This window comes from Prinia subflava, chromosome 35, assembly GCF_021018805.1.
Source record: "Prinia subflava isolate CZ2003 ecotype Zambia chromosome 35, Cam_Psub_1.2, whole genome shotgun sequence".
Lineage (NCBI taxonomy): Eukaryota > Metazoa > Chordata > Aves > Passeriformes > Cisticolidae > Prinia > Prinia subflava.
In genome coordinates, this window is record NC_086281.1 from 417,395 (window position 1) to 443,735 (window position 26,341).

A 26,341-nucleotide genomic window follows, 5' to 3' on the forward strand; every position below is an offset into this window, starting at 1 on the left:
TTTAAACCCAAAATTCCAGGATTTAACCCCCAAATTCCAGAATTTCAGCACGAAATTCCGAGATTTAAACCTCAAATTCCAGGATTTAAACCCGAAATTCCAGAATTTAAACCCAAAATTCCAGGATTTAAACCCAAAATTCCAGGATTTAAACCCCAAATTCCGGGATTTCAGTACAAAATTCCGGGATTTAAACCCAAAATTCCGGGATTTAAACCCGAAATTCCAGGATTTCAGCCCCAAATTCCAGGATTTAAACCCCAAATTCCAGGATTTCAGTACAAAATTCCAGGATTTCAGCCCAAAATTCTGGGATTTCAGCCCAGGATATCAGTCCGAAATTCCAGGATTTCAGCCCAAAATTCCAGGATATCAGTGCGAAATTCCAGGATATCAGTGCGAAATTCCAGGATTTCAATCCAAAATTACAGGATATCAGTCCAAAATTCCAGGATTTCAACCCGAAATTCCAGGATTTCAGCCCAAAATTCCGGGATTTCAGCCCAAAATTCCGGGATTTCAGCCCAAACCATCGCGTTCCACTCCCCATTTTCAGCATTTTGCACCCGGGTTTTTTTTGTTGTTCCGCGACCAAATTTGGGGATTTGGGTAAAATTTCCGGGGTTTCGGCCCAGGTTGGGTTTCAGGAAAAAAATTCAAGATTTTTAGCCCCAGTTTCAGGCCAAAACTTGGGGATTTCTGTCCCAATTTCCAGGATTGTAGGCCCGGTGTGGAATTTGATCCCAATCCTCAGGATTTCAGTCCCCAGGCTCTGGATTTGGGCCAGTTCGAGGATTTTGGTACCAATTCGAGGATTTCAGCCCCCGTTTGCAGGACTTTACCCCCAATTTCTGGATCCAGCCCCAAAATTCGAGAATTTAATCCTCATTTCCAGGGTTTCAGCCCCATTTGCAGCATTTTAATTCCCATTTCCGTCCTTCAGGCCAAATTTTTGGGATTTTGGCCCCTGATTTTGGTCCAAATTTGGGCGATTTCAGCCCCAATTTAGAGGATTTTAGACCCAATTTCTGGCTTGGGGTGGGGTGGGTGGAAATTGGGCTTTTTGCACAAATTTAAGGGGTTTTCCCCATTTTTTTTCCTCTTTTCCATCGGGTTTGAGCTCGGGACCGATGGCAAAGTGGGGAGGGGGAGCGGAGATCCCCCAATTTTTGGAGAAAGGCTAAAAAATAAAACGAATTAAAACTTCAGCCCTTGGTAATAATTATTTAATAAGGAGAGGGTGGCAGATTAGGAGGGGACCCCAAATTCCCCCCCAAACCCTGCAGGACACGGGGACAGCGGCTTCGGTGTCCCCACCCCCGATTTGGGGGTGACAGGGACCAGATTTGCTACAAAAGAGTTTTATTTGCCAAAAAACGACCCCAAAATGGGGAAATTTTGTGTACAAAGAGCCCCCGGAGGGGGGGAGGCACCGGCGGCTGGGAGGGGACAGGGGAGGGGACAGGGGGAGGGGACAGGGGAGGGGACAGGGATGGACGTGGGGGGCACTTGGGGGGACACGGAGGGGACAGGATGGACTCGGGGACCCCCGGGACGGACGCGAGGAGCTCAGGGACGGCAGGAGGGACACGGGGGGACCCCCAGGACACACCGGGGATCACAGGGGGTACAGGATGGGCACGGGGACCCCCAGAACGGCCACGGGACCCCCGGGACGGACGCGGGACCCCCGGGCCCGCTCAGATGCGGATCCGCCCGTCCCGGAGCCGCTCCCAGCGCTCGCGGTCCAGCGGGACGAAGGCTCGGGCGGCCTCGTCCAGCACGAAGAGCGGCGCCGCCACCAGCGCGGGGTCGCAGCCGTCCCGCGCCAGCCGCAGCTTCTGCTGCTTGAACGTCTCGGTCATCTCCAGCCGCTCCTGGGGACAGCGGCGGCGGCCGTGGGGACCCCCCGGGACCCCCGAGACCCCCGGGACCCCCGAGCTCCCCCCGCACCCCCCGCACCCCCAAGCATCCCCCCGGGACCCGCCGTTACCTGCAGGCGGAGGAAGCGCGGCCGCGCGTACGGCGGCAGCAGCAGCTCCAGGTGCCGGTAGAGGCCGGGGCCGTCCAGGGAGCGGCCGGGCCGCAGAACCAGCGCGGCCATCCCGGCGCGGCCCTCGTGGCCTGCGGGCGAGGAGGGGACACTTGGGGGACACCGCGGGGCTGCGGGGGGGGCCCCGGAGGCGGCGCCGGGGGCGGCCGTACCTGGGACGGTGACGCCGTAAACGGTGGCTTCCTGCAGGGACTCGTGGGCCAGCAGCGCCTCGGCCACTTCCGTGGTGGCCACGTTCTCGCCTTTCCACCTGCGAGGGGACAGCGAGGAGCAGGACGGGGATGAGACCCCAAAAATGTTTAATGGGGCTGAGACAACCCCAGAACGCCGAATAGGGACAGGCAGGGGGGGACCTGGGGGCGCCCCCGTCCCGGGGGGCTGCAGCACCTGAAGGTGTCCCCGATGCGGTCCCGGAATCGCACGAACTGCTCGGCGTCCTGCTCCACCAGGTCCCCGGTGTTGAAGAACTCGTCCCCCTCGGCGAAGACCCCGCGGAGCAGCTTCTGCTCCGACAGCTCCCGGCTGCCGGCGTAGCCCAGGAACGGCGTCCGGGGCGTCACCGGCGCGATCAGCAGCCCCGTCTCACCTGGGGGGACGGGAACGGTGACCGGGGCCCCCCGGGCACGCCCCGGGGCCGCCCCGCGCCCGCTCCTCACCCGTGCGGGCGCGGATGCAGCGTCCGGCCCGGTCCCGCTCCGGTGCTCCGGCCGCGACGTCGTAACGAACGACCTCGAAGGGCGAGAAGAGCTGCGGGAGCGGCCGGGGGGGGTCAGCGCCTGGGCTGGGGGGTTCGGGGGGTGTTGGGGACCCCCCATCGCAGCCCCCCAGACCTTGTAGATGAAGCTGCAGCGCCCCACGGCGCCCGGGGTGCCGGTGTAGTTGAAGAGGGTGACGTTGCCCTCGCTCATCCCGTAGGTCTCCACGATGCGCACGGGCCCGAAGCGCTGCTGGAAGCTCCGCCACACGTCGGGGCGGAGGCCGCTGCCCACCGCCAGCCTCAGCCCGTGCTGCCGCTCCCCGGGGCGCTGCGGGGACACCGTCAGCTCCGGGGGCGCCCCCCGGGACCCCCCCGAGCCCGGCCCCCCGCCCTGACCTGGGGCTGGTTCACCAGGTACCGGCACAGCTCCCCGATGTACTGGAAGACGGTGACGCCCTCGGCGCGGCAGTCGTCCCAGAACTGGCTGGCTGAGAACTTCTCCTTCAGCACACACGTGGCCCCTGCGGGATGGGCAGGGGGGGATCAGCCCCCGAAACCCCCCCGGAGCCCCCCGGAGCCCCCCGGGCCCGGCCCCGCTCACCGATGCCGAGGCAGCCCACGATGCCCAGCAGGGACCCGGCCATGTGGTAGAGGGGCAGCGCCAGGTACACGACGTCCCGGCTGGAGGCTCCCACCAGCTCGTAGAAGCTCAGGCACATGACGGCCTTGAGGTGGGACACGCGGGCGGCTTTGGGGAGGCCTGGAAGGGGAAAACGGAGCTGAGCCCCCTCCCACGCTCACCCTGAGCCCCCCGGCCCCGGGCCCGGCCGCACCGGTGGTGCCCGAGGTGAAGATGTAGAGGCAGGTGTCGTTCATGTCCTCGGGCTCCCACACGTCCTCGGGCTCCAGCTCCTCGGAGGCCGCGTCCAGCAGCTCCTGCAGCGCCACCACGCCCGGCGGGTACGGCCCCGCTCCCAGCACCCACACGGCCACCCCGTCCTCCCGCAGGCTGGGCAGGAGCGGCTCCACCGACCCGAACAGGTCTGGGGGGGACGGCACCGTGTGGGGACCACCCCGCTGGCCCCGGTGCCACCATCCCACCCCCGGTGCCCCGTGTGCCACCCACCCCTCGTCCCCCTCGTCCCCGTTCATTATTTCCCCTGTCCCACTGCGGCTCCCGGTGCTCTCATCCCCCGGCCCGGTGTCCCCGTTATCCCCCGGGATCTCCCCACTCCACGGTCCCCGTTATCCCCGGGGGCCTTTCGGTCCCCTCGGTGTCTCCCCGTTATCCCCCGGGCCCCGAAAGCGCCCCGGTTCCTCTCGGCCCTTTCTCCCCACGCTGCCCGCTCCCCTCCCGGTGTCCCCTCGGTGTCCCCGCTCCCTCCCGGTGTCCCCGCGGTGTCCCCCCGGTGTCCCCGCTCCCCTCCCGGTGTCCCCCCGGTGTCCCCCCCCGCTGTCCCCCGCTGTCCCCCGCTGTCCCCCGCTGTCCCCCCGGTGTTCCCCGGTGTCCCCGCTCTCACCGTCCGCCACCAGCAGCGCCCGGGCCCCGCAGCCGCGCAGGCAGTGCCGGAGCCCCGCGGGGCGCAGCGCCGTGCCCAGGAACGCGGGGCGGGCCCCGAGCGCGGCCAGCCCGAACCAGCCCCACACGAAGCGGGGCTCGTTGCCCACCAGCAGCCCCACGGTGTCCCCGGGCCGCGGCGGGGCCCGCAGCGCCCGCAGCGCGTTCGCCACCCGCGCCACGCTCCGCGCCGCCCGCCCCAGCGGCTCCGCGCCCGCCCGGGCCCGCAGGAACGGGCGCTCCGGGGCGGCGCGGGCGGCGCGCAGGAACCGGGAGGCCACGGAGCCCCCGGGGCCGCCCCGCGCCCGCCGCCGCGCCCGCAGCGCCCGCAGCGCGAACGCCAGGTCGGCCCAGAGGTGCGGCCACAGCCGCCGCTGCAGCGCCAGCAGCGCCCCCAGAGCCCCCAGGAGCCCCCCCAGGACCCCCAGAGCCCCCGCGCCCCCCAGGAGCCCCCCCAGGACCCCCAGGAGCCCCCCCAGGACCCCCAGCGCCCCCAGCGCCGCCGCCAGCGCCATCGCCCGCGCCCGCCTCACGGGGCGGGGCGGACACGCCCACCCCGGCCACGCCCACCGACCGCGCCCACTTTGGCCACGCCCCCTCTGACCGCGCCCCCTCTGAGCCCCCCCCCCCAGCCCCGACCCCTCTGCCGAGCCCAGCCCCGCCCCCCTGTCCCCACCGGGGTCCCCCCTGTCCCCACAGGGGCCCCCCAATGTCACCCCTGTCCCCCCCCGCCGGCTGCAGCCGCTGCTCCCCCCCAACCCCGCGGTGTCCCCCCCACTGTCCCCTCCTCTCGGTGTCCCCCGTGTCCCCTCTGTCCCCTCCCTCGGTGTCCCCGGTGTCCCCCCCGGTGTCCCCGGTGTCCCCCCCGCTGTCCTGTCCCACTTTCCGCCCGTCCCGGGGGGGTTTTGCCATTGTCGCCTCCCCGGGGCCGCCACGTGCCCGGTCCGGCCGCCCCGGGGGGGGGACACGGCCCCCGCCCCCCCCGCCACAAACCGGGGCCGTTCGGTAAAAAACAGGAAAGATTTTATTGCTGCTTTTCTTACAAACGCTTACAAAGGCTGCGGGAGCCCCCCAGGACCCCCCGAACCCCCCCAGGACCCCCCGAACCCCCCCAGGACCCCCGGGGGGGCCGGACCCCCCCAGCGCCCCCTCCCCAAATCACCCAGCAGCAGCAGTCGCTTCCGCCCTTTATTTACATTTCTGTCTGAAAATGGGGGTGGGGGGTCCCCCCTTCCCCTCGGGGGGGCCCCGCCCGTGCCGGGGGGTCCTGGGGGGGGGGAGGGGACACCGAGACCCCTCCCCAATTGGTGAGAAGGGGGAGGGGCAGGGGGGGTCCCCCTCGGCTTTGCTGGCCCCAGCCTGGGGGGCTCGGGGGGTCGCAGCCCGAGGGGCTCGGGGGGTCCCGGGGGGCTCAGGGGGTCCCGGGGGGCTCGGGGGTCCCAGCCCGGGGGGGTCCCGGGGGGTCCCAGCCCTCAGTCACTGTCCGAGCCCACGGCAGAGGAGCCTTTCCTTTTCCTCTTGGCCGGTTTGGGTTTGGTGTCCTCTTCCTCCTGCAGGAACGGGGACACAGGGGGGGTCACGGGGGCCATCCCGGGGTTCTGGGGGTCCCGGGGGGCTTTGGGGGGTTTTGGGGGGCGCTCACCGAGGCGCTGCTGGAGCCTGACTCCTCCTCGGTGTTGGGGGGCTGCGCCGCGCTCTTGCGGCTGCGGGGGCTGGAGAGCGCCGTGGCCTTGCGGCGGCTCTTGGGGGGCTTGGAGGAGTCCTCGTACTCCTCGGCCAGGGAGAAGAGATCCGAGAACCTGGGGGGAGCAGGGGGGGTCGGAGAACCGGGGGGGAGCCCCCAAATCCTCGGGAATAAAACCCCCAAATCCTTTGGGATAGAGCCCCCAGATCATCTGGGATGGAGCCCCCAAATGCTCTGGGATGGAGACACCAAATCCTCAGGGATAAAACCCCAAATCCTTTTGGACGGAGACCCCAAATTCTTTGGGATGGAATCCCCAGATCCGCAGGGATAAAACTCCCAAATCCCCTGGGATGGAGTCCCAAATTTCCTTGGGATGGAGCCCCCAAATCCTCAGGGTAAAACCCCCAAATCTTTTGGGATGGAGGCACCAAATCCTCATGGAGGAAGCCCCCAATTTCCTTGGGATAAAACCCCGAAATCCTTTGGGATAAAACCCCCAGACCCTCCTGGGATGGAGCCCCCAGACCCCTGGGATGGAGCCCCCAGACCCTCCTGGGATGGAGCCCTCAAATCCCCTGGGATAAAACCCCCAGACCCTCCTGGGATGGAGCCCCCAGACCCCTGGGATGGAGCCCCCAGACCCTCCCGGTGCCCAGGGGGGCTCTCACTTCATCTTGTGGGCCTCGTCGCAGCTGGCCTGGACGTGCTGCAGCGCCTGCAGGATCGGGGTCTGGCTGAAAACTGCAGAGGAACGGGCGGGACGGGGTCAGGGAGAACGGCCCCGAGCCAGATCCCGAGCCCAGAGCCTGATCCCAGATCCCAGAGCCCGGATCCCGATCCCAGAGCCTGATCCCAGATCCTGATCCCAGAGCCTGATCCCAGATCCCAACCCCAGATCCCGATCCCAGAGCCTGATCCCAGATCCCAACCCCAGATCCCAATCCCAGATCCCAGAGCCCCGAGCCCGGGTCCTGATCCCAGATCCTGATCCCAGATCCTAGAGCCCGGATCCCAATCCCAGATTCCAGAGCCAGATCCCGAGCCAGATCCCAATCCCAGATCCCGATCCCAGAGCCTGATCCCAGAGCCCTGAGCCAGATCCCTGATTGATCCCAGATCCCCAAGCGCAGATCTCGATCCCAGAGCCTGATCCCAGAGCCCAGATCTCAGAGCCCTGATCCCCGATCCCAGATCCTGGACCTCTGATCCCAGATCCCTGACCCCAGAGCCCTGATCCTGATCCCAGAGCCCAGAGCCCCAATCCTGATCCAAGATCTCTGAGCCCAGATCCTCAATCCCAGAGCCCCGATACCGATCCCAGATCCCCGACCCCAGAGCCCTGATCCTGATCCCAGATCCCAATCCCAGATCCCGATCCCGATCCCGATCCCCGGGCGGAGCACCCACAGTTGTGCTTGGTGTTGGTGAGGTTGAGCCGGAGGTTGTCCAGGTGCTCCAGGATCTGCTCCAGGGTCAGCTGGGCCAGTTTGCTGCTGGAGCTGCGCAGGCTGCGGAGAGGGACCCAAAAAATGGGAATGAGACCCAAAAAAATGGGGATGAGACCCCAAAAATGGGGATGAGACCCAAAAATGGGATGAGACCCAAAAAATGGGAATGAGACCAAAAAATGGGATGAGACCCCAAAAATGGGGATGAGACCCAAATAATGGGGATGAGACCTGGGGCAGGGGAGAACAAACCCCCCCGGGGTTGGGAATTCCTGGGAATCCCCTGCATTCCCAGGAATCCCCTGCATTTCCCCAGGGGTCAGAATTCCCAGGAATTTCCCTGCATTCCTAGGAATCCCCCCACACCCCCGGGATCCCCCCACACCCCCGGGAATCCCCCATATCCCAGGATCCCCCCACATCCCGGGATCCCCCCACACCCCGGGATCCCCCCACACCCTGGGAATCCCCCACACCCCGGGATCCCCCCACACCCCGGGAATCCCCCACACCCCGGGATCCCCCCACACCCCGGGATCCCCCCAGATCCCGGGATCCCGGTGCCACCTCTGCCGTTTGCGGGGCAGGCTGTTGTTCTTGATGAGCAGGGCCTTGATGTGCTCCCCCAGGAGGTCGTCGTGCCGCAGCCCCCAGTGCCGCAGGATGCTGGTGGTGAACTGGTCCTCGGGGTGGCACGGCCGGCTCAGCACCATCTTCACCATCTCCTCGCTGGGCCTGGGGGCACGGGGGTGGGCAGGGCGGGAGAGACCCCCGGGACCCCCCCGGGACCCTCTGTGACCCCCGGGACCCCCCAGGGACCCTCTGTGACCCCCTAGGGACCCTCGGTGACCCCTGGGACCCCCCAGGGACCCTCTGTGCCCCCCCGGGACCCCCCCGGGACCCCTCTGTGACCCCCCAGGGACCCCCTGTGCCCCTCCAGGGACCCTCTGTGTCCCCCCGGGACCCTCGGTGACCCCTGGGACCCCCCTGGGACCCTCTGTGCCCCCCCGGGACCCCCCTGGGACCCTCAGTGACCCCCGGGACCCCCCAGGGACCCTCAGTGACCCCTGGGACCCCCCTGGGACCCCCCTGGGACCCTCAGTGACCCCCGGGACCCCCCCGGGACCCCCGGGACCCCCCAGGGACCCTCTGTGACCCCCGGGACCCCCCTGGGACCCTCAGTGACCCCCGGGACCCCCCCGGGACACCCCAGGGACCCTCAGTGACCCCCGGGACCCTCAGTGACCCCCGGGACCCCCCAGGGACCCCTGTGCCCCTCCAGGGACCCTCTGTGTCCCCCCGGGACCCCCCCGGGACCCTCTGTGACCCCCGGGACCCCCCCGGGACACCCCAGGGACCCTCAGTGACCCCCGGGACCCTCAGTGACCCCCGGGACCCCCCAGGGACCCCTGTGCCCCTCCAGGGACCCTCAGTGACCCCCAGGACCCCCCTGGGACCCTCAGTGACCCCCGGGACCCCCCTGGGACCCTCTGTGCCCCCCCGGGACCCTCTGTGACCCCCCAGACCCTTGGTGCCCCCTCAGGGACCCCCGGAATGCCCCCCCCCCCCAGTCTGGGACTCCAGACAGTGTCCCCAGCTCCTGTGGGGACACGGGGACAGTGCTGGTGGCCCCCACAGACACTCCTGGTGCCCCCCAGAGCATCCAGAGCCCCCCACAGCCCCTCAAATCCTCTCAAAGCCCCCCAGATCCCTTCAGAGCCCCCCAGATCCTCTCCGTGCCCCCTCCCAGCACTGCAGGTGCCCCCAGGGGCTCCCAGCACACCCCGATCCCCCGGGATCCCCCCGGGACCCTCCCGAGCCCCCTGGGATCCCCCCGGGACCCTCCCGAGCCCCCCGGGACCCCCCCGAGCCCCCCGCACTCACTTCTCCCTGCGGAGCTGCAGCAGGAGGCAGGAGAGCGCCTCGGGGTGCTCTGCACGGGGGAGAGAGGCTGAGCCAAAATCTCCCCCGGGAATGTCCCCAGAGAATGTCCCCCCAAAATATCCCCCGGGAATGTCCCCAGAGAATGTCCCCTGGGAATGTCCCCCCAAAATATCCCCCGGGAATGTCCCCTGGGAATGGCCCCCCAAAATATCCCCTGGGAATGATCCCCCCAAAATATCCCCCGGGAATGTCCCCAGAGAATGTCCCCCCAAAATATCCCCCGGGAATGTCCCCAGAGAATGTCCCCTGGGAATGTCCCCCCAAAATATCCCCCGGGAATGTCCCCTGGGAATGATCCCCCCAAAAATATCCACTGGGAATGTCCCCCCAAAATATTCCCCGGGAATGACGCCCCCAAAAATATCCACTGGGAATGATCCCCCCAAAATATCCCCCAGGGATGACCCCTGGGAATGTCCCCCCAAAATATCCCCGGGAATGTCCCCTGGGAATTTTCCCCCAGGAATGTCCCCCCTCAGGAATGTCCCCCCCTGTGAATGTCCCCTCAGGAATGTCCCCCCAGGAATGTCCCCTGTGGGAATGTGTCCTCCCCCCGGAATGTCCCCCCAGGAATGTCCCCCCCTGTGTCCCCCAGGAATGTCCCCTCAGGAATGTCCCCCCCGTGTCCCCCCTGTGTCCCCTCAGGAATGTCCCCCCAGGAATGTCCCCCCCGTGTCCCCCCTGTGTCCCCTCAGGAATGTCCCCCCCGGAATGTCCCCCCAGGAATGTCCCCCCTGTGTCCCCCCTGTGTCCCCCAGGAATGTCCCCTCAGGAATGTCCCCCCTGTGTCCCCCCAGGAATGTCCCCCCTGTGTCCCCCCTGTGTCCCCCAGGATGTCCCCCCAGGAATGTCCCCCCAGGAATGTCCCCCCAGGAATGTCCCCCCTGTGTCCCCCCTGTGTCCCCTCAGGAATGTCCCCCCTGTGTCCCCCTGTGTCCCCCCCGTGTCCCCCAGGCTGTCCCCGGGCTGACCCCGGTACTTGAGGTGCTGCAGGATGGGGATGATGGTCTCCAGGGGGATGTTGTGTGCCAGGAACAGCTGCCACGTGCAGTACTGCTCAAAGGTCTCCCAGTCCAGGCTCTGGACTGCGGGGACACGGGGACAATGGGGACAATGGGGACACAGGGGACAATGGGGACAATGGGGACAATGGGGACAATGGGGACAATGGGGACACGGGGACACGGGGACACGGGGACAATGGGGACAGTGGGGATAACGGGGGACAATGGGGGACAACGAGGGCAACGGGGACAACGGGGATAACGGGGACAACGGGGACACGGGGACATGGGGACAATGGGGACAATGGGGACAATGGGGACACAGGGGACAATGGGGACAATTAGGACAATGGGGACAATGGGGACAATTAGGACAATGGGGACAATGGGGACAATGGGGACAATGGGGACACGGGGACAACGGGGACAATGGGGACAATGGGGATAATGGGGACAATGGGGACAATGGGGATAATGGGGACAATGGGGACAATGGGGACAGTGGGGACAATGGGGACACGGGGACAATGGGGACAATGGGGACAGTGGGGACAGTGGGGACAGTGGGGACAGTGGGGACACAGGGGACAATGGGGACACGGGGACAACGGGGATAACGGGGACAATGGGGACAATGGGGACACAGGGACACGGGGACAATGGGGACACGGGGGACAACGGGGATAACGGGGACAATGGGGACAGTGGGGACAACAGGGATGGATAAAAGGGACAATGGGGACAACAAGGATGGATAAAAGGGACAATGGGGACAATGGGGACAACAGGGATGGATAAAAGGGACAATGGGGACAATGGGGACAACAGGGATGGATAAAAGGGACAATGGGGACAATGGGGACAACAGGGATGGATAAAAGGGACAATGGGGACAATGGGGACAATGGGGACAACAGGGATCTGGCTCAGCCCCTTCCCCAGGTCTGGGCACCCCAAACCTGCCCGGGGTCCCCCCACCCCTGCGGGCACCGGGAATGGGGACGGAGCTAACGAGGCTCCCTAATTAACGGGCTTATCCCAAAGCTGGCTCAGGGAGAGCGGGATTAGCTCTGGGAACCCCGAGGGACCCCACGGAGGGGCCGGGATTTGGGGATTTTCCCCGTGCCCTGCTCGTTCCTGCCTGGCACCGCCCGGGGAGGCCTCGGGGGCACGGGATAAATCCCAAATCCGATAATTCCTGCTGGGAATTCAGCGCCAGGATCGCCCCTGGAGGGGCTGGCACGGGCCAGGCCCGGGGCTGGGGCAGGACTGGGGGTTTGGGCAGGATTTGGGGTTTGGGGCAGGATTTGGGGTCTGGGGCAGGATTTGGGGCAAGATTTGGGGTCTGTCCCGGGTCTGGGGCAGGATTTGGGGTCTGCCCTGGGTCTGGGGCAGGATTTGGGGCAGGATTTGGGGTCTGCCCCGGGTTTGGGGCAGGATTGGGAGTCTGGGGCAGGATTTGGGGCAGGATTGGGGGTCTGGGGCAGGATTTGGGGCAGGATTTGGGGTCTGGGGCAGGATTTGGGGTCTGGGGCAGGATTTGGGGCAGGATTTGGGGTCCGGGGCAGGATTTGGGGCAGGATTTGGGGTCTGGGGCAGGATTTGGGGCAGGATTTGGGGTCTGCCCCAGGTTTGGGGCAGGATTTGGGGCAGGATTTGGGGTCTGCCCCAGGTTTGGGGCAGGATTTGGGGCAGGATTTGGGGCAGGATTTGGGGTCTGGGGCAGGATTTGGGGCAGGATTTGGGGTCTGCACTCACTGAGGATGTTGAGCACGGAGTCCTTGCGGAACATCACCAGGTTTCCCATCATCACGTGGCACACGAGCTCCTGCAGCTGGGGGGGACAGGAAGGGGTCAGGGGGGCTCCCAGGAGCCTTCCCGGGGGCTCATTAGCTGTAATTAGCGGTAATTAGCACTGATTGCCCAGGAAAGGGCTCTGTGGGACATCCCTTGGGGAGCAGCAGCTCGGGATCAACCTCTGGGTGCCGCAGGAGAGCCCGCGGAGCCGAGGCCTTTTTGGGGATAAATCTCCTGGGAATGGGGCAGGGAAGGGTCAGGAAAGGGCCGGGAAAGGGCTGGGAAAGGGGTCAGGAAAGGGGTCAGGAAAGGGGTCGGGAACGGGCCGGGAAAGGGCTGGCAAAGGACCCGGAAAGGGGTCAGGAAAGGGCCAGGAAAGGGTCAGGAAAGGGCCAGGAAAGGGTCGGGAAGGGGTGGAAAAGGGGCTGGGAAAGGGCCCGGAAAGGGGTCGGGAAGGGGCAGGAAAAGGGCAGGGAAGGTGTTGGGAAAGGGTGGGGAAAGGACCCGGAAAGAGGTCAGGAAAGGGCCAGGAAAGGGGCTGGGAAAGGGCCCCGGAAAGGGCCAGGAAGGGGCAGGAAAGGGGCCAGGAAAAAGCCAGGAAAGGGCCGGGAAAGGGCCGGGAAAGGGGTTGGGAAAGGGCTGGGAAAGGGCTGGGAAAGGGGTCAGGAAAGGGCCGGGAAGGGCCCGGGAAGGCCCCGGGGTCCCCCCGCACCTGGAAGGAGTCGATGACAGCCACGATCATGTTGAGCAGCTCCCCGCTCCGCAGGGTCTCGTCCGGGAACTGGGAACGCACAAACCCGGGCGGGCTCAGGGCAGGAACGGGGAGAGGCGGCCCCGGGAGCTCCCGAGGGAATTCCCTGATTCCCCTGATTTCCCTCTGATTCCCCTCTGTTTTCCCTCTGATTTCCCTGTTTTCCTGTTTTCCCTGTTTTCCCTCTGTTTTCCCTCTGATTTCCCTGTTTTCCTGTTTTCCCTGTTTTCCCTCTGTTTTTCCTCTGTTTTTCCGCTGTTTTTCCTCTGTTTTTCCTCTGTTTTCCCTGTTTCCCCTCTCTTTTCCCTCTCTTTTCCCTCTTTTCCCTCTGCTCCCTGTCCCAGGGCCTCGGAAACACAAATCCAGTCACGGTGGGAGCCGAGGGCTGATCCCGGGATTTGGGGACACCGTGGGGACAGCCTGAGCCTGCCCTGGGAGGGATCCCGGGCTGGGGACACACCTGGGACAAGCCTGGGACACACCTGGGGCTGGGGACACACCTGGGCTGGGACACACCTGGAATGGAGCTAGGGACACTGGGAATGGAACGGGGACACACCTGGGCTGGGACACACCTGTGCTGGGGCAGGGACACACCTGGGATGGGGACACAGCTGGGCTGGGGACACAGCTGGGGTGGAGCTGGGACACACCTGGGACGGGGCTGGGGACACACCTGGGCTGGGGACACACCTGTGCTGGGGACACACCTGGGCTGTGTCAGGGACACATCTGTGCTGGGGACACACCTGGGCTGGCTCAGGGACACAGCTGGGCTGGGGACACTGGGGATGGAACGGGGACACACCTGTGCTGGGGACACACCTGTGCTGGGGACACACCTGGGCTGGCTCAGGGACACATCTGGGCTAGGGACACAGCTGTGCCGGGGGCTCACCTGCGCAGGTGGGCTCACCTCGGTGTAGATGGAGGGCGTGAGGAAGCAGAGCAGGCGCACGTCGTCCTCCTGGCACGCCTTCATGTCCATCATCAGGCACGTGTGCAGCTCCCCCAGCTGCGTGGCCTGCGCGAACGACTCGTACAGGCCCATGCGGCCCAGCGCCGCCTTGCTGGGGGGAGAGAGCAGCTGGGACGGGCACAGCTGGAACAGCTGGGACAGCTAGAACAGCTGGGACAGGCACAGCTGCAACAGCTGGGACAGCTGGCACAGGGCACAGCTGGAACAGCTGGGACAGGGCACAGCTGGAACAGCTGGCACAGCTGGGACAGCTGGGACAGGGCACAGCTGGAACAGCTGGAACAGCTGGGACAGGCACAGCTGGAACAGCTGGGACAGCTGGCACAGGGCACAGCTGGAACAGCTGGGACAGGGCACAGCTGGAACAGCTGGAACAGCTGGGACAGCTGGGACAGGCACAGCTGGCACAGCTGGAACAGCTGGAACAGCTGGCACCGGGCACAGTTGGCACTGCTGGAACAGCTGGCACCAGGCACAGCTGGCACCGGGAGCTGGGCACACCTGGCACTGAGCACAGCTGGAATAGCTGGCACCAGGCACAGCTGGCACCGGGAGCTGGGCACACCTGGCACTGAGCACAGCTGGAATAGCTGGCACCAGGCACAGCTGGCACCGGGAGCCGGGCACAGCTGGAACAGCTGGAACAGCTGGAACAGCTGGCACACCTAGCACTGGGCACAGCTGGCACTGGGAGCCTGGCACAGCTGGAACAGCTGGCACCGGGCACACCTGGCACACCTGGCACTGCCGGCACATCTGGCACTGCCAGCACATCTGGCATGTCTGGCTTTGCCAACACATCTGGCACTGCCAGCACAGCTGGCACTGCTGAGCCACGGCACCACCGGGGACAGGGAGGGGACGGGCTCAGGTAAAGGGTGGGGCCCAGGTGAGGGGGAGGAGCCACAGGTGAGGGGGAGGAGCCCCGGGAGGGGAGGGCGGGGCCCGGGAGGGCAGGAGGAGCCCCCGGGAGGGCGGGCCCGGGGCTCACCTGGCCCGCAGGCCCGGGGCTCACCTGGCCCGCGGGAGCTCACCTGGCCCGCAGGCGCTCACCTGGCCCGCAGGCGCTCACCTGGCCCGCAGGGGCTCACCTGGCCCGCAGGAGCTCACCTGGCCCACAGGAGCTCACCTGGCCCGCAGGGGCTCACCTGGCCCGCAGGAGCTCACCTGGCCCGCAGGTAGTAGAGCAGGTGGTAGCCGATCTTGGGCTGCTTCTGGTAGAGCTCGGACAGCAGGTCCAGCAGCAGGGAGAAGCCGCTGTTGTCCTCCTGCATCTGGCACAGGTTCCTTGGGGAGGGCGGCAACGTCACCGGGATAACCGGGATGGGATAACCGGGATAACCGGGATAACCGGGAGGGATAACCGGGATAACCGGGATGGGATAACCGGGATAACCGGGAACGTCACCGGGATAACCGGGATGGGATAACCAGGATAACCGGGAACGTCACCGGGATAACCGGGATGGGATAACCGGGATAACCGGGATGGGATAACCGGGAACATCACCGGGATGGGACAGTGGGATAACCGGCATGGGATAACCGGGATAACCGGGAGGGATAACCGGGATAACCGGGAATGTCACCGGGATAACCGGCATGGGATAACCGGGATAACTGGGATGGGATAACCGGGAACGTCACCGGGATAACCGGGATGGGATAACCGGGATGGGATAACCGGGAGGGACAGCGGGATAACCGGGAGGGATAACCAGGAACGTCACCGGGATAACCGGGAGGGATAACCGGGATAACCGGGATAACCGGGATAACCGGGATGGGATAACCGGGATAACCAGGAGAGATAACGGGATTGATAACGGGATTGATAACGGGGATGGATAATGGGATAATGGGGATTGATAATGGGACTGATAACGGGACTGATAACGGGATCAATAACGGGACTGGTAACGGGATTGATAACGGGGATGGGATGATGGGATAATGGGATTGATAACCAGGACTGATAACCGGACTGATAACAGGATCGATAACAGGATCAATAACGGGATAACGTGTCCCAGCTCCCAGGGCAGCTCCCGCTCCCCAGAACCCCAAAACCCCCCGGGGAAATCCCACAGGGAAGGGGAGAGGCCTTTGGGATTGTGGGATCAGCACCGGGGTGGGCGAGGCAGGGCCGGAATTCCCGAGGGTTCGGGAAAAACTCACCGGAATATCAAATACAGCGGCTTCCCCACGGACTCCTCCAGGGACCTGCGGGACAGACGGACGGACGTGAGCTCCGGGGTGTCCCAGGAATGGAACGGGACAGACACACGGACACTGAGCTCGGGGTGTCCCGGGAATGGAACAGGACAGACACACGGACACTGAGCTCCGGGGTTATCCCGGGACAGACACACGGACACTGAGCTCCGGGGTGTCCCAGGAATGGAACAGGACAGACACACGGACACTGAGCTCCGGGGTTATCCCAGGAATGGAACAGGACAGACACACGGACACTGAGCTCCGGGGTGTCCCAGGAATGGAACAGGACAGACACACGGACACTGAGCTCCGGGGTTATCCCAGGAATGGAACAGGACAGACACACGGACACTGAGCTCTGGGGTTATCCCGGGACAGACACACGGACACTGAGCTCCGGGGTTATCCCGGGACAGACACACGGACACTGAGCTCCGGGGTTATCCCAGGAATGGAACAGGACAGACACACGGACACTGAGCTCCGGGGTTATCCCGGGACAGACACACGGACACTGAGCTCCGGGGTTATCCCGGGACAGACACAAGGACGTGAGCGCCGGGTTATCCCAGAACAGCCCTGGATCCTGCAGCAGCTCCAGCTCCCAGTTTATCCCAGGAATACCCCGGGCCCAGGGAGGGGACACAGGGGACACAGGGGACACAGGGAGGGGACACAGGGAGGGGACACAGGGAGGGGACACTCCCGGCCCGGGGAGGGGACACAGGGGACACAGTGGGGGGACACAGGGAGGGGACACAGGGAGGGGACACAGGGGACACTCCCGAGCCTGGGGAGGGGACACAGGGGACACAGGGATGGGACACAGGGGACACTCCCGGCCCGGGGAGGGGACACAGGGAGGGGACACAGGGACACTCCCGGGCCTTACTCCTCCGTGATCTCCTCGGGCAGCACCTCCCCGCGGAAGTGAGCCTTGAACAGCTCCTGCAGGCACGAGGCGAGCACCGAGAGCTGCTCCGAGTCAAAATCCTCCTGCCAAAGGCACGGGGACAGAGGGGGCCCAAATCGGTGACAGGGGGCCCAAATCAGTGACAGGGGGCCCAAATCGGTGACAGGGGTCCCCAAATCAGTGACAGGGGGCCCCAAAATCACTGCCAGGGGTCCCCAAATCAGTGACAGGGGTCCCCAAATCAGTGACAGGGGGCCCAAATCGGTGACAGGGGTCCCCAAATCACTGCCAGGGATCTCAGGATCTTGAAAACAATCCCAGATCTCTGCCAGATCACTCCCAGCAATCCCAGATCATTCCCAGATCTCAGGCAGGGTTTGGGGTGGATCCTGGATCTGGGATGGATCCAGGATGGATCCCGGATCCCGGGTAGGGTCTGGGATAGATCCAGGATCTGGGATGGATCCCAGATCCCAGGCAGGGTCTGGGGTGGTTCCAGGATCTGGGATGGATCTGGGATGGATCCTGGATCCCGGGCAGGGTCTGGGATGGATCCATGATCTGGGATGGATCTGGGATGGATCCTGGATCCCGGGCAGGATCTGGGATGGATCCAGGATGGATCCCAGATCCCAGGCAGGGTCTGGGATGGCTCCGTTACCTCCAGGACCTGGTCCACGATCTCCTGCATGACCTCGCACTGCGCCTCCGTGTCACTGCAGCACAACAGGGAGAGGATCCCGGTTACTGGGAGCACTGGGAGCACTGGGAATCCACGGGAACGGGACTGGGCTGGGCCTGGCCCCACCTGCCCTTCTGCAGCTGCAGCACTTTGTCCTTCAGGGACTCGTCCAGCTGCTCCAGGAAGGGGGTGATGTCCACGGGCTCCTCCACGATGGATTCCTTGATGGGGTGGAACCTGAACTCCCTCTTCTTCCCTGGAACGGGGCAGGGGTGAGGCCTCTCCCCCTCCCCGCAATTCCCACTGGAGCCGGGGCTCTGGATAAACTGGGAGTGACTGGGATTGTGCTCCCTGCCCAGTCCCGCGCCCAAACCTGAGCCTAAAGCACTCCCAAGAGACAAAATTCGGGATTGGGATCCCAGGTCACCCCCTCTGCCCCATCCCAGTGCTGGGAAAAACCCTGGAATGGCAAAAATCCCACTGGGAGCTGAGCAGTGAGGCTGGAATGGCTCCAGAGGGGACCCGGGTGACACCAGTGACACTGGGTGACACCAGCAGGGATGTGAGACTGGAATGGCTCCAGAGGGGACCTGGGTGACACCAGTGACACTGGGTGACACCAGTGGGGATCTGAGACTGGAAAAGCGTCCTGAGCTCCTGGGAACAGCCCCAGGAAAGGGAATGAACCCTCTGGAAAGGCTCCAGAACCGCTGGATTTGGGAAATTCTGGAAATCTGGGATCTCCCCACGGGATCGGCTCCGAGGGAACGCCGGGAGCTCCCTGGTGTGGTGGGAATTCCGTGGGGAATTCCAGGAGCTCCCTGGCGTGGTGGGAATTCCGTGTCCGTGGGGATTCCAGGAGCTCCCCAGCGTGGTGGGAATTCCATGGGGAATCCCAGAATCTCCAGCATGGTGGGAATTCCATGGGGAATCCCAGAATCTCCAGCATGGTGGGAATTCCGTGGGGATTCCAGGAGCTCCCCAGCGTGGTGGGAATTCCATGGGGAATCCCAGAATCTCCGGTGTGGTGGGAATTCCATGGGGAATCCCAGAATCTCTGGTGTGGTGGGAATTCCGTGGGGAATCCCAGAATCTCCGGTGTGGTGGGAATTCCATGGGGAATCCCAGAATCTCTGGTGTGGTGGGAATTCCGTGGGGAATCCCAGAATCTCCAGCGTGGTGGGAATTCCGTGGGGAATCCCAGGAGCTCCCCAGCGTGGTGGGAATTCCATGGGGAATCCCAGAATCTCCGGTGTGATGGGAATTCCATGGGGAATTCCAGGAGCTCTCTGGTGTGGTGGGAATTCCGTGGGGATCCCAGGAGCTCCCCAGCGTGGTGGGAATTCCGTGGGGATCCCAGGAGCTCCCCAGCGTGGTGGGAATTCCATGGGGAATCCCAGAATCTCCAGTGTGGTGGGAATTCTGAGGGGATCCCAGGAGCTCCCCAGGGTGGTGGGAATTCCGAGGGGAATCCCAGAATCTCCAGCGTGGTGGGAATTCCGAGGGGATCCCAGGAGCTCGCTCACCTTTGCTGCCCAGCTCCTCCTCGTCGTCGCTGAAGGCGGCCTCGGCGTGGTCGTAGCCGGCCTCGTCCTTCTCCAGGTGATTTTCCATCTCCATCGGCACCGGCTCCTCCATTTTCACTGCGGCACCGGGGCACATCAGCAATGCCGGGGGCTCTCCCCAAAATCCAGCCCGGGGAGGGCTGGGGGTGCTGTGGGTGCTCTGTGGGTGCTCTGGAAGGGCTGTGGGTGCTCTGTGGGTGCTCTGTGGGTGGTCTGGGAAGGGCTCTGGGTCCTCTGTGGGTGCTCTGGGGGTGCTGTGGGTGTTCTGTGGGTGCTCTGGGTGCTCTGGGGGTGCTGTGGGTGCTGTGGGAGGGCTCTGGGTGCTCTGTGGGTGCTCTGGGAGGGCTCTGGGTGCTCTGTGGGTGCTCTGGGAGGGCTCTGGGTGCTCTGTGGGTGCTGTGGGTGCTCAGGGAAGGGCTGTGGGTGCTCTGTGGGTGCTGTGGGTGCTCTGGGAGGGCTCTGTGGGTGCTCTGGGAGGGCTGTGGGGGTGCTGTGGGTGCTCTGGAAGGTGCTGGGGGTGCTGTGGGTGCTGTGGGTGCTCTGGGAAGGGCTCTGGGTGCTCTGTGGGTGCTCTGGGAAGGGCTCTGGGTGCTCTGTGGGTGCTGTGGGTGCTCTGGGGGTGCTCTGTGGGTGCTGTGGGTGCTGTGGGAGGGCTCTGTGGGTGCTCTGTGGGTGCTCTGGGAGGGCTCTGGGGGTGCTCTGGGTGCTCCTGGAAGGGCTCTGGGGGTGCTGTGGGTGCTCTGTGGGTGCTCTGTGGGTGCTGTGGGTGCTCTGTGGGTGCTCTGTGGGTGCTGTGGGTGCTCTGGGGGTGCTGTGGGTGCTCAGGGAAGGGCTCTGTGGGTGCTCTGTGGGTGCTCTGTGGGTGCTGTGGGTGCTCTGTGGGTGCTGTAGGTGCTCAGGGAAGGGCTGTGGGTGCTCTGTGGGTGCTCTGTGGGTGCTCTGGGGGTGCTGTGGGTGCTCAGGGAAGGGCTGTGGGTGCTCTGTGGGTGCTCTGTGGGTGCTCTGGGGGTGCTGTGGGTGCTCTGTGGGTGCTCAGGGAAGGGCTGTGGGTGCTCAGGGAAGGGCTGTGGGTGCTCTGTGGGTGCTCTGGGGGTGCTGTGGGTGCTGTGGGTGCTCCTGGAAGGGCTGTGGGTGCTCTGTGGGTGCTCTGTGGGTGCTGTGGGAGGGCTGTGGGTGCTCTGTGGGTGCTCTGTGGGTGCTGTGGGTGCTCTGTGGGTGCTTTGGGAGGGCTGTGGGTGCTCTGTGGGTGCTCAGGGAAGGGTTGTGGGTGCTCTGTGGGTGCTGTGGGTGCTCTGGGAGGGCTGTGGGTGCTCTGTGGGTGCTCTGGGAAGGGCTCTGGGTGCTCTGTGGGTGCTGTGGGTGCTCTGGGAGGGCTGTGGGTGCTCTGTGGGTGCTCTGGGGGTGCTGTGGGTGCTCAGGGAAGGGATCCCGTGGAGCAGAGGGAACACGGAGCAATTGGAATTCCCCAAATCCCGACATTCCCAGCCTCTGACCCCTCCAGGAGGAATTTCACGGAAAATTCCCTCAGAGGATCTGCCTGGAGCCCCCCGGCGTTCCCTACCTTCGATGGGGGGCGAGGGGGAGCTGCAGAACTCCGGGAATTTCTCCCTGAGCATGGCCCGGAGCTCCTTGTCCAGCTTGGGGTTGTCGAAGAGCGGGGCCAGGTGCCTGCCAGGGATCAGGGACAGGGGCTGGAATTCCCGGGAATCCCAAGGAAATTCCGATTCCCTCATCCCCCATCCCTTTTCCCACAAAGAGCAGCTCCAGGACAGCCCCCAGGGCCTCCAGGTGTTCCCAGGAATGCCATGGGAACAGCCCTGGATCCCAGTCCAGCCCTGGATCCCAGCCCTGGATCCCAGTCCAGCCCTGGATCCCAGCCCTGGATCCCAGCCCTGGATCCCAGTCCCTGCCCAGCCCTGGATCCCAGTCCCAGTCCAGCCCTGGATCCCAGTCCCTGCCCAGCCCTGGATCCCAGTCCCAGTCCAGCCCTGGATCCCAGTCCCTGCCCAGCCCTGGATCCCAGCCCTGGATCTCAGCCCTGGATCCCAGTCCAGTCCTGGATCCCAGTCCCAGTCCAGCCCTGGATCCCAGCCCTGGATCCCAGTCCAGCCCTGGATCCCAGTCCAGCCCTGGATCCCAGTCCCTGCCCAGCCCTGGATCCCAGCCCTGGATCCCAGTCCAGCCCTGGATCCCAGCCCTGGATCCCAGTCCCAGTCCAGCCCTGGATCCCAGCTCTGGATCCCAGTCCCTGCCCAGCCCTGGATCCCAGTCCAGCCCTGGATCCCAGTCCCTGCCCAGCCCTGGCTGCTCCCGGGGTTCAGGGGTGACCCCACGGCCTCAGGGGCTCCAGCTGTGCCCACGCTGGGAATTCGGGAAAACGCTGGAAATTTGGGAAAATGTGGAAAACGTGGGGCTCTTACGCCAGGACTCGCTTCTCCACGATGTGGGTGAGGGAGTTGAACACGCCCTGCCGGACGTGGGCTTCCAGAGGGGGGTAGAAATTGGGAATGATCTGGAAGAGAGCCGGGGTGGGGAGCAGGGTCAGGGCTCTGGGAGAGGGGAGAAAATCCCTGCCAGGGCAGGGAATTCCTCCCTGGAGCCCGGGACTCCCCGTTCCCCCAGTTCAGGAGGGCCCAGTTTGGACTGGGAGGGTCCAGCAACACCCCCAGCCCTCCCCGGGATGCAATTCCTGCATCCAGCAGCTCCTGGCGCTGCTTCCCTGCCCTGGGATGGAGCCTCTGGATCATTCCGGAATTCGGCAGCAATCCCTCCTCGGTTTGGGGTAAGAACAGGAGGTTTGGGGTAAGAACGGGAGGTTTGGGGTAAGAACAGGAGGTTTGGGGTAAGAACGGGAGGTTTGGGGTAAGAACAGGAGGTTTGGGGTAAGAACGGGAGGTTTGGGGTAAGAACGGGAGGTTTGGGGTAAGAACGGGAGGTTTGGGGTAAGAACGGGAGATTTGGGGTAAGAACGGGAGGTTTGGGGATCCTGGAACCCCGAGGGAGGCACTGGGGGGAAATCCCAGGGAAAAGATTTTGGGGTGGGATCCGTGGGGCTCTCCCAGCCCTGCCCACCCCCCGAATTCCCTGGGTGGGATCCGTGGGGGTCTCCCAGCCCTGCCCACCCCCCGAATTCCCCGGGTGGGATCTGGGGGGGTCTCCCAGCCCTGCCCACCCCCCGAATTCCCGGGCAGGCAGGGAGGGAGGGGCGCTCACTGACCCGGCACATGAAGTCCAGCAGCGTGGCCGTGATGGCCGGGTGGGGCTTCATGGAGTGGTGCATGACCAGGATGGCAGGCTCTGGGGAGGGATGGGGTGAGACCCCAAACCCAGACCCCAGAGACCCCAAACCCAGACCCCAGAGACCCCAGAGACCCCAGAGACCCCAGGCACCCCAAACCCTGCCCCGGGGGGCACCCAGGGATCCACAGGGTGGGACCCCAAACCCTGCCCCGGGGAGGGATCAGGGCAGGCTCTGGGGAGGGACGGGGTGAGACCCCGGAGACCCCCCAAACCCAAACCCCAGAGACCCCAAACCCAAACCTCAGAGACCCCAGAGACCCCAAACCCCAGAGACCCCAGGGACCCCAGAGACCCCCCAAACCCAAACCTCAGAGACCCCAGGGACCCCGGAGACCCCAAATCCTGCCCCGGGGGGTACCCAGGGATCAGGGCAGGCTCTGGGGAGGGACGGGGTGAGACCCCAGAGACCCCCCAAACCCAAACCTCAGGGACCCCAGGGACCCCGGAGACTCCAAATCCTGCTCCAGTGGGCACCCAGGGATCAGGGCAGGCTCTGGGGAGGGACAGGGTGAGACCCAGGGACCCCAGAGACCCCAAACCCAAACCCCAGAGACCCCAGGGACCCCAGAGACCCCAAACCCTGCCCCGGGGGCACTGGGACAGGGTGGGGGTGAGACCCCAGAGACCCCAGGCCCTGCTCCAGCTCCCCTCTCCCAGCACAGATCCCCATGGATCCCAGCCCAGGATCCCATCCCAAGGCAGATCCCAGCACAGATCCTGTGGATCCCACCCCAGGAACAGCCCAGGATCCCACCCCAGTGCAGATCCCCATGGGTCCCACCCCAGTGCAGATCCCCAGGGATCCCATCCCAGTGCAGATCCCAGCACAGATCCCAGCACAGATCCCACCCCAGTGCAGATCCCGTGGATCCCACCCCATCCCAGACCCCGTGGATCCCCCTGGATCCCCCTGGATCCCCCTGGATCCCCGTGGATCCCCCCTCACCGATGTTCATGATGCTGTCCTTCTCGGGGTTGAAGAAGAGCCAGTCGTAGAACAGCGCCAGTTTGGCGTTGGAGGCGGCCACGTTGGACTGGAGGAGACAAAAAAACCCCAAATGATCCCACCAGGAATGGTCCCGATCCCTCCCAGATCCCTCCCAGATCCCCTGAGATCCCTCCACAATCAAACAGCACTGGGAAACCTCCAAGACCCCCCCAGAATCCCTCTGGGAGCCCTCCAAGCCCCCTCTTCATGTCCCTGACGTGCTGCTCTTCCCACTGCTGGGAATGAGCTGCCCCCAGCCCGTCCCACACCTGCCCTTGGGGTGTTCCTGTCCCCAGGCTGTCCCACACCTGCCCTTGGGGTGTTCCCGCTCCTGGTTTTGGGATGTTCCCATTCCTGGCCCACCCCGAACCCCATTTTGGGGTACCCCAAGCCCCATTTCAGGTCACCCCGAGCCCGTTTTGGGGTGCTCCGAGCCCGTTTTGGGGTGCCCCGAGCCCGTTTTGGGGTACCCCAAGCCCCATTTCAGGTCACCCCGAGCCCATTTCAGGTCACCCCGAGCCCATTTTGGGGTGCCCCGAGCCCGTTTTTGGGATATTCTTGCTCCCGCCCCATCCTGAGCCCTGTTTTTGGGGCACCCCAAGCCCATTTTTGAGATATTCCCATCCTCAGCCCACCCCAAGCCCATTCCCAGGCACCCTGAGCCCATTTTTGGGATATTCCTGCTCCCACCCCACCCCCATCCCATTTGGGGTCCCCCGATCTTGTTCCAGGCCCCCCCGATCCCGTTTTTGGTCACCCTGATCCTGTTTCAGAGCACCCCAAACCTGTTTTTGGGATATTCCCATCCCCAGCCCACCCCGAGCCCCGTTTCAGGGCACCCCAAGCCCTTTTTGGGGCACCCTGAGCCCCTTTCAGGTCACCCCAATCCCGTTCCAGGCCCCCCAATCCCATTTTTGGCCACTCCAATCCCATTTTTGGCCACCCCGACCCCATTTTTGACCACCCCAATCCCATTTTTGACCACCCCAATCCCATTCCAGGCCCCCCGATCCCATTTTTGGCCCCCCCAATCCCATTTTTGGTCCCCCCGATCCCATTTTTGGCCCTCCCAATCCCATTTTCGGGCCCCCCGAGCCCGTTCCAGGCCCCTCCAATCCCATTTTTGGCCACCCCGACCCCATTTTTGGCCACCCCAATCCCATTTTTGGCCACCCCGACCCCATTTTTGGCCACCCCGACCCCATTTTCGGCCACCCTGACCCCATTTTTGACCCTCCCGACCCCATTTTTGGCCACCCCGATCCCATTTTCGGCCACCCCGACCCCATTTTTGCCCCCCGTGGGCGCTGACCGTGCAGGTGGTGAGCAGCCAGCCGATGATGGCCCAGCGCGGGAGGATGTCGGAGCTCAGCACCTCGTTGGACGGGTGCACCACGCCGCAGATGTAGCGGATCAGGTCACAGCGCAGGCTCTGGCTGTCAGGGGTGGACAGGTACTGCCGCTGGAACCAGTCCTGGTAGCGCTTCTGCTGCCCAAAGCGCACCTGGGGACAGCACACAGGGATCTGGGGGGATCCAGGGGGATCTGGGAGGGATCGGGGGGGATCTGGGGGGGGATCTAGGACAGGTACTGCCGCTGGAACCAGTCCTGGTAGCGCTTCTGCTGCCCAAAGCGCACCTGGGACAGCAGATGGGGGGATCTGAGGGGATCCAGGGGGATCTGGGGGATCTGGGGGGATCTGGGGAGGATTCAGGGGGGATCTGGGGGAGGATCTAGGACAGGCACTGCCGCTGGAACCAGTCCTGGTAGCGCTTCTGCTGCTCGAAACGCACCTGGGGACACCAAATGGGGATCTGGGGGGATCCAGGGGGATCCAGGGGGATCTGGGGGGGATCCAGGGGGATCCAGGGGGATCTGGGGGGGATCCAGGGGGGATTCAGGGGGGATCTGGGGGGGATCGAGGACAGGTACTGCCGCTGGAACCAGTCCTGGTAGCGCTTCTGCTGCCCAAAGCGCACCTGGGATAGCAGATGGGGATCTGGGGGGATCCAAGGGGATCTGAGGGGATCCAGGGGGATCTGGGGAGGATTCAGGGGGGATCTGGGGGAGGATCCGGGGGGAATCCTGGGGGGAATCCGGGAGGGTTCCAGGGGGGATCTGGGGGGATCCGGGGTAGAATCCGGGGGCAGAACCCTGAAGGAAGCGCTGGGCACAAGCCCCACGCAGGATCCTGAGCCAGGGGAAATTTGGGGAGGGAATTCGAGAGGGAATTCAGGAGGAGAAGGGTTGGCACAAGCCCCACACGGAAGCCACGGGATCAGCTGAGCTGGAGGGAATCTGGGATGGATCCCACGTGGAATCTGGGGTGGATCCCATGGGGAATTCGGGATGGATCCCATGGGGAATTTTGGATGGATCCCATGGAGAAGCTGGGATGGATCCCAGGGGGAATTTCGGATGGATCCCATGTGGAGTTTGGGATGGATCCCATGTGGAATCTGGGATGGATCCCATGTGGAATTTCAGATGGATCCCAGGGGGAATTTCAGATGGATCCCACATGGAATCTGGGATGGATCCCACGTGGAATCTGGGATGGATCCCACATGGAATCTGGGATGGATCCCATGGGGAATTTCAGATGGATCCCACATGGAATCTGGGATGGATCCCATGGGGAATTTCAGATGGATCCCACGTGGAATTTCGGACGGATCCCATGGGGAATTTCGGATGGATCCCATGTGGAATTAGGGATGGATCCCACGTGGAATTCGGGATGGATCCCACGTGG

General features: G+C 64.4%; 2 protein-coding genes across 2 annotated transcripts in view; both read right to left on the minus strand.

The window, feature by feature from the left end:
• Window positions 1-1,212: 1,212 nt before the first annotated feature.
• SLC27A3 (solute carrier family 27 member 3) lies at window positions 1,213-5,220 on the minus strand. The gene is made up of 13 exons (XM_063421072.1): window positions 5,191-5,220; window positions 4,985-4,995; window positions 4,271-4,743; window positions 3,584-3,793; window positions 3,352-3,510; window positions 3,147-3,271; window positions 2,884-3,078; window positions 2,710-2,800; window positions 2,441-2,639; window positions 2,206-2,303; window positions 1,994-2,124; window positions 1,689-1,877; window positions 1,213-1,561 (listed from the first exon to the last, which is right to left on the minus strand). The coding sequence occupies exons 1-12, from the start codon at window positions 5,218-5,220 to the stop codon at window positions 1,701-1,703; spliced, it is 1,899 nt and encodes a 632-aa protein (XP_063277142.1). The 3' UTR covers window positions 1,213-1,561; window positions 1,689-1,700.
• Window positions 5,221-5,699: 479 nt separating this feature from the next.
• INTS3 (integrator complex subunit 3) overlaps window positions 5,700-26,341 on the minus strand; it is a 35,466-nt gene continuing 14,824 nt past the window's right edge. The window contains 21 exon segments of the mRNA XM_063421112.1: window positions 5,700-5,858; window positions 5,951-6,107; window positions 6,664-6,736; window positions 7,403-7,503; window positions 8,011-8,178; window positions 9,328-9,376; window positions 10,359-10,472; window positions 12,150-12,225; window positions 12,901-12,969; window positions 13,856-14,009; window positions 15,086-15,205; window positions 16,097-16,141; window positions 17,031-17,134; window positions 17,713-17,767; window positions 17,860-17,989; window positions 19,260-19,376; window positions 20,860-20,966; window positions 21,719-21,810; window positions 22,516-22,595; window positions 23,545-23,632; window positions 24,899-25,090. Coding sequence (XP_063277182.1) covers window positions 5,781-5,858; window positions 5,951-6,107; window positions 6,664-6,736; window positions 7,403-7,503; window positions 8,011-8,178; window positions 9,328-9,376; window positions 10,359-10,472; window positions 12,150-12,225; window positions 12,901-12,969; window positions 13,856-14,009; window positions 15,086-15,205; window positions 16,097-16,141; window positions 17,031-17,134; window positions 17,713-17,767; window positions 17,860-17,989; window positions 19,260-19,376; window positions 20,860-20,966; window positions 21,719-21,810; window positions 22,516-22,595; window positions 23,545-23,632; window positions 24,899-25,090 — 2,169 coding nt within the window. The 3' untranslated portion in view covers window positions 5,700-5,780.

What these genes read in the sequence shown, in the direction of transcription:
- SLC27A3 (XM_063421072.1), bottom strand. Translation starts at nt 5,220, where the DNA reads ATGGCAAAACCCCCCCGGGACGGGCGGAAA. An exon ending in CTTCACCTCGGGCACCACCG is followed by an intron (nt 3,511 to 3,583) that starts GTGCGGCCGGGC and finishes TTCCCCTTCCAG; the next exon opens with GCCTCCCCAAAGCCGCCCGC. An exon ending in CGCGCTTCCTCCGCCTGCAG is followed by an intron (nt 1,878 to 1,993) that starts GTAACGGCGGGT and finishes CGCTGTCCCCAG; the next exon opens with GAGCGGCTGGAGATGACCGA.